This window comes from Lupinus angustifolius, unplaced genomic scaffold, assembly GCF_001865875.1.
Source record: "Lupinus angustifolius cultivar Tanjil unplaced genomic scaffold, LupAngTanjil_v1.0 Scaffold_81_84, whole genome shotgun sequence".
NCBI classification, from domain to species: domain Eukaryota; kingdom Viridiplantae; phylum Streptophyta; class Magnoliopsida; order Fabales; family Fabaceae; genus Lupinus; species Lupinus angustifolius.
In genome coordinates, this window is record NW_017723975.1 from 37,379 (window position 1) to 44,342 (window position 6,964).

A 6,964-nucleotide genomic window follows, 5' to 3' on the forward strand; every position below is an offset into this window, starting at 1 on the left:
ATTTGTGAGCTACTTGACCAGGCTATTGTGGGCTACTTTGATGGTGGCGATCGTCCCTACCGGATTGCCTTGGCAATAAAATGCTGCAAGTGCCCAACCTGAATTAAGTATTCAATAGTGTCCCGCAGCTGGGTGCACTCTTCTATAACATGCCCAAAAATAGTGTGGAAGTCATAACATTTAGATCATTCTTGGGTCCACAACTTTCTCCTCCGGTTGGGCTTAGGGAGATGGACTAGATGAGTGGCCATGACTTCTTGTAGTATTTTGGAGCGACTGGCATTGAGGGGAGTGTAGGTGGATTATTTTGATTTTGTGGGTGGTTGGGGTGGGTCATCTCGGGGATGTTCATGAAGTTTTGGCCGTTTGGTTTCGCGTGAAGGGAGTTGGTACTCTCTATGGTCATAAGATGGGCGAGTTGGCTGAATTTCTTCCATATTGATAAACTGTTGAGCCTTCGACCGGAGGTCTTCCATGGTAAGGTATGAATATTTGGCCAATTCTTTCCTAGAGAGGCCATCTTGCAACCATGTAACCAATATGTGCACTACCACCTCTGGACTTAAGGTGTGCACCTTCATGGCCTCCATGTTGAACCTATTAAAGTATGCACGGAGAGACTCGTGTTGTCCTTGCCGAATACTAGACAAGGTATATGAAGATCTTGGTTGTTCCTTGCTTGCCGTAAATCGAATGTTGAATCTGTTGGCGAGAGTTTCCCACTAATAGATGTTATTTGGTGCCAACCGTGTAAACCACTACAAGGCAACGCGTTTCAGGTTGAGAGGGAAGGCTTGACACATAATAGGGTCAATCACCCCATGAAAAAGCATATAGGCCTCAAAGGCGTCTAGGTGGTCTTGCGGATCAGTGAATCCATCATACTGGTCAATGTTGTTTGTGCGAGTTAAGTGCTTTGGCAGTGGTGAGGACATGATTGCTTCGGTGAAGAGGTGTCTTGCTCGTGATGAGCTGTAGTGGGAGGGTTGGGTTGTATAGGTGATCTTTGTGTTTGGGGAAGGGGGCTACAGGGTAGGACTCTTTAGCGGATTCGACAGAGTGTTCGTCGACAACTGGCTGTGATGGTCTGTTACTAGAATCAGGTTTGTGTTGGCGGATTTCTGCTAACATATGGGCTTGTTGCTGGATAATCTAGTCTTGGGTCTGGATCATTTGGAGGAGCTGCTAAGTGGTGGGTGCTTCTAGGGTAGGGTTTGGGGCATGACTTTGGCTTGCCTGCTGGGATGGTTGTACTAGTGTTGGAGGATCAATGAATGGAGTATTATAGTTCAGAGGCATGTTTGTAGTGATTGGTTTTGCTTGGCTAAGGGGTTGAGCTTGGTTACGGGTGATCACCATGTTGTAAGTAAGCCATAGACAACGCCAATGTTCTTTTATGCTGATTGGATACGGTCGGAATTGAGTGCCCATTTGAGTAACAAAAGTCATGAGCCTTGGTCGGAATATTGTCTAGACCCGCCAGGGAGGTACCTGAAAAGGTTATCCTACAATCAAGTCAGTATATGGTTTTTGAGAGAGAGTGAGAGTAAATAAGAGAGAAGTGAGAGCATGGAGTAATGAATGCAAGTCATAAATTAGGCAATAAGATATTAATGATACTTCCTCTGTGGGAACCTCCAATTTATAGAGTTTGGAATGGTTGACATGACATATGGTGATTGGTTGGTTATAATTCGACAGGTGTGGTAGGAGTATGGTAGGCATATATTAGGCGTACGTCGAGATGTCCTTAACCACCCTGCAAGCTTGCTATTGCCGATCTGTCAGGAGCAGATAAAGCTTGCAGGTGGCGTGGCAAATGGAATGTCAGCGACAAATTAATGGCAAGTTAGAAGCGCATTAATAGTGAGTCAAATGAATTAATGGCACCTATAGTAAACCTTGCCCAGGCTTGGCCGATAAATGAGGGAATGCTTAATATAGTTACGTACTCGGCACGAACATGGAATAACCTAGATTTAACATGGGTGGAAGTGTGGAACAAACTCAAATTAAGTTCGACCAATCTTTATCATCCTAAACTTCTGTATAATATCGTAGCAATGTTCACTCTCCATAACCTATCCTTTACCATTCCTAAACTTCTACATGTAACACTCAATAATATCAACCTACAACTAATTGTAGCTACTCATTTAAGTAAAAAATGCTCTTAAGTATTGAATTTTGATTTTTTTTTAAAAGGGTAGGAGTCATACATGAATGAGAAAGAAAAACTTGAATAAGAAAGAAGATGAAAGAATAAAGATTGAGAATCGAAGCTTTCTTACTTGTATAATACTTTTTCATTGGTTGAATTAGAAGAGGATACATTGATTTATATATGAAAAACCAGAAAAATTAACAACCAACTATTTCCACAATGCTTTAACATCCCCACAAGCTAGAATATGTCATGCATTCTAAGCTTGGAAATAATTGTGTCGAACCCAACGATATAGGTTAATACCTCCTTTTGTTGGTGAACGAAACTCCATGTCCCAATCTTGAAATCCGAATATGAAGCAATACTGACACTTAACCACCATAGGCAGAAGCAACTTCATCCAAAGCTTAACCATCTATCTTGACAGAAGCTTAACCAACCAAACCAATCATCATGGATGAAAGAGAGAAAATAAAATGGAACTTAATCTTGATCTCAATATGTTGCTTCAAAGAGGAAAAATACACACTTTAATAATGTTGATAAAGAATAAAAAAAAACTAAAAGAACCGTCCAATAATTATTTTTCACGGTTGCAAAATTTTGATGATAGTTGTAAGAAATGCAATAAAGCTACTTTGTTCCTTGTTGGAAGAAATTCTAAGCATACAAAAGACCCATGTATATGAACTTGGGCTGAATTTATGGAGAGAAAATGTGATTTATTCCAGTGACCATAGTTAGGAAGAGTCTCTCCGCATAGCAGCACTACGGTTGTGTGACGTGAATGATGTTTGCACAAAGAGTGTTTCAATAACAGAGGAATAGTAATGTTATAGATGATATACATGCATTGGAGTGTTAGTTGCATAATTTAAATGATAGAAAATAAATGTTAGTTGCATAATTTAAATGATAGAAAATAAATGTTAGTTGCATAATTTAAATGATAGAAAATAAATGTTAGTTGCATAATTTAAATGATAGAAAATAAATGTTAGTTGCATAATTTAAATGATAGAAAATAAATGTTAGTTGCATAATTTAAATGATAGAAAATAAATGTTAGTTGCATAATTTAAATGATAGAAAATAAATGTTAGTTGCAGAAATGTAAATGACTGAAAATAGAAGGTAGTAATTTGATCAATTATTATGACTGTGTATTTTTCATTTTTACAAGGATACAATTTATGAATTAAGTTGCACTTTGATTCAATGTTTCTTTCTTTGTCAATAAATAAAATTTATAAGTTAACACTTTACTATTTTACATTTGCATATCTTTCAAGATTCAATTGTAGTACAGTATAAGGTTATGTCGAACCAAATGGAATTGCATAATAGAAGAAAATCATATAGATATATTACAGCAAAAATAATGATTAAATAATTTTTTTTGATAATTTTTGTGTTATGTTGCATAAAAAGTAACAAGGAAACATAAACTAATTTTCACAAATTCTGAAGGAGAAAATTGGTTTGAAATATGGAATTATTTCTATACTCAAATGGTTTTGAAAAAACATTAACAAGTCATGTGTTATACTTTCGGTTAATTCCACACACCATTTCTAAATCCTTCATCTAGTGTTCTAGAATGATAAGATGATTTTCAAACCTTATGTAATACACTAAATGATAGTTAAGTACTACTCATTGGAGTAGGTTGTCACACCCTACTTCAGGGTCCATTAACATCATTTAGCCTTGAATATAAGTTGTTTAAAATAGATGCTTGACGTGGCAAGTGAACTAAAGTGTAGGTTGTACTTTTTAGTTCACTTGTGAACACTTTAAGAAGAAACATTTTTGGATCTTTAAATCAAGTTTTAGGTGATCAAGCTAAAACTGCATGAAGAACTTCTAAAAGAATCAAAACTTAACCCAAAAGTAATAAGTTGAATGTAATGATTTCAAAAGATGATACAAAAGAAGAGAAAAAATAACATTACACCATAACCCAAATCAATGTTTAGGAACATGAGCCATCTATCCAAGGAATTATATTTTTGTATCACATTTGCCATATCCTTTCTCTTATTGAATTCTAAGTAAAATTTACAAAAAACTACCTTGAACAAGATTACAACCGAGACTAGAATTTCTAGAGAGAAGAAGTAAAGAAGAAGAATGAATGAATGTGAAATTAAGTGTTTAAGTGTGATGTGATGTCCCAAATGGATGTGGGGCTTTATTTATAGGCAACCAAGTCACCGCCTGGCTCACTTGCATGCCCATGCTAGGCGCACCAAACCCTTCAGCATAGGTTTCGTCCATGACCAAGCAGCTTAGTCAGCTGCTTGGTGTTGACTCACCAAAGCTATTTGTGAGCTACTTGACCAGGCTATTGTGGGCTACTTTGATGGTGGCGATCGTCCCTACCGGATTGCCTTGGCAATAAAATGCTGCAAGTGCCCAACCTGAATTAAGTATTCAATAGTGTCCCGCAGCTGGGTGCACTCTTCTATAACATGCCCAAAAATAGTGTGGAAGTCATAACATTTAGATCATTCTTGGGTCCACAACTTTCTCCTCCGGTTGGGCTTAGGGAGATGGACTAGATGAGTGGCCATGACTTCTTGTAGTATTTTGGAGCGACTGGCATTGAGGGGAGTGTAGGTGGATTATTTTGATTTTGTGGGTGGTTGGGGTGGGTCATCTCGGGGATGTTCATGAAGTTTTGGCCGTTTGGTTTCGCGTGAAGGGAGTTGGTACTCTCTATGGTCATAAGATGGGCGAGTTGGCTGAATTTCTTCCATATTGATAAACTGTTGAGCCTTCGACCGGAGGTCTTCCATGGTAAGGTATGAATATTTGGCCAATTCTTTCCTAGAGAGGCCATCTTGCAACCATGTAACCAATATGTGCACTACCACCTCTGGACTTAAGGTGTGCACCTTCATGGCCTCCATGTTGAACCTATTAAAGTATGCACGGAGAGACTCGTGTTGTCCTTGCCGAATACTAGACAAGGTATATGAAGATCTTGGTTGTTCCTTGCTTGCCGTAAATCGAATGTTGAATCTGTTGGCGAGAGTTTCCCACTAATAGATGTTATTTGGTGCCAACCGTGTAAACCACTACAAGGCAACGCGTTTCAGGTTGAGAGGGAAGGCTTGACACATAATAGGGTCAATCACCCCATGAAAAAGCATATAGGCCTCAAAGGCGTCTAGGTGGTCTTGCGGATCAGTGAATCCATCATACTGGTCAATGTTGTTTGTGCGAGTTAAGTGCTTTGGCAGTGGTGAGGACATGATTGCTTCGGTGAAGAGGTGTCTTGCTCGTGATGAGCTGTAGTGGGAGGGTTGGGTTGTATAGGTGATCTTTGTGTTTGGGGAAGGGGGCTACAGGGTAGGACTCTTTAGCGGATTCGACAGAGTGTTCGTCGACAACTGGCTGTGATGGTCTGTTACTAGAATCAGGTTTGTGTTGGCGGATTTCTGCTAACATATGGGCTTGTTGCTGGATAATCTAGTCTTGGGTCTGGATCATTTGGAGGAGCTGCTAAGTGGTGGGTGCTTCTAGGGTAGGGTTTGGGGCATGACTTTGGCTTGCCTGCTGGGATGGTTGTACTAGTGTTGGAGGATCAATGAATGGAGTATTATAGTTCAGAGGCATGTTTGTAGTGATTGGTTTTGCTTGGCTAAGGGGTTGAGCTTGGTTACGGGTGATCACCATGTTGTAAGTAAGCCATAGACAACGCCAATGTTCTTTTATGCTGATTGGATACGGTCGGAATTGAGTGCCCATTTGAGTAACAAAAGTCATGAGCCTTGGTCGGAATATTGTCTAGACCCGCCAGGGAGGTACCTGAAAAGGTTATCCTACAATCAAGTCAGTATATGGTTTTTGAGAGAGAGTGAGAGTAAATAAGAGAGAAGTGAGAGCATGGAGTAATGAATGCAAGTCATAAATTAGGCAATAAGATATTAATGATACTTCCTCTGTGGGAACCTCCAATTTATAGAGTTTGGAATGGTTGACATGACATATGGTGATTGGTTGGTTATAATTCGACAGGTGTGGTAGGAGTATGGTAGGCATATATTAGGCGTACGTCGAGATGTCCTTAACCACCCTGCAAGCTTGCTATTGCCGATCTGTCAGGAGCAGATAAAGCTTGCAGGTGGCGTGGCAAATGGAATGTCAGCGACAAATTAATGGCAAGTTAGAAGCGCATTAATAGTGAGTCAAATGAATTAATGGCACCTATAGTAAACCTTGCCCAGGCTTGGCCGATAAATGAGGGAATGCTTAATATAGTTACGTACTCGGCACGAACATGGAATAACCTAGATTTAACATGGGTGGAAGTGTGGAACAAACTCAAATTAAGTTCGACCAATCTTTATCATCCTAAACTTCTGTATAATATCGTAGCAATGTTCACTCTCCATAACCTATCCTTTACCATTCCTAAACTTCTACATGTAACACTCAATAATATCAACCTACAACTAATTGTAGCTACTCATTTAAGTAAAAAATGCTCTTAAGTATTGAATTTTGATTTTTTTTTAAAAGGGTAGGAGTCATACATGAATGAGAAAGAAAAACTTGAATAAGAAAGAAGATGAAAGAATAAAGATTGAGAATCGAAGCTTTCTTACTTGTATAATACTTTTTCATTGGTTGAATTAGAAGAGGATACATTGATTTATATATGAAAAACCAGAAAAATTAACAACCAACTATTTCCACAATGCTTTAACATCCCCACAAGCTAGAATATGTCATGCATTCTAAGCTTGGAAATAATTGTGTCGAACCCAACGATATAGGTTAATACCT

At 38.8% G+C, this 6,964-nt stretch overlaps 2 protein-coding genes across 2 annotated transcripts; both read right to left on the reverse strand.

Annotated features, from left to right (window-relative positions):
- Positions 1 to 302: 302 nt before the first annotated feature.
- Positions 303 to 935, reverse strand: LOC109339569. Its single transcript, XM_019577029.1, has 2 exons — positions 819 to 935; positions 303 to 722 (listed from the first exon to the last, which is right to left on the reverse strand). The coding sequence occupies exons 1-2, from the start codon at positions 933 to 935 to the stop codon at positions 303 to 305; spliced, it is 537 nt and encodes a 178-aa protein (XP_019432574.1).
- Positions 936 to 4,794: 3,859 nt separating this feature from the next.
- On the reverse strand, positions 4,795 to 5,427 carry LOC109339570. The gene is made up of 2 exons (XM_019577030.1): positions 5,311 to 5,427; positions 4,795 to 5,214 (listed from the first exon to the last, which is right to left on the reverse strand). Exons 1-2 carry the CDS (start codon positions 5,425 to 5,427, stop codon positions 4,795 to 4,797), a joined length of 537 nt encoding a protein of 178 aa, XP_019432575.1.
- Positions 5,428 to 6,964: the final 1,537 nt, after the last annotated feature.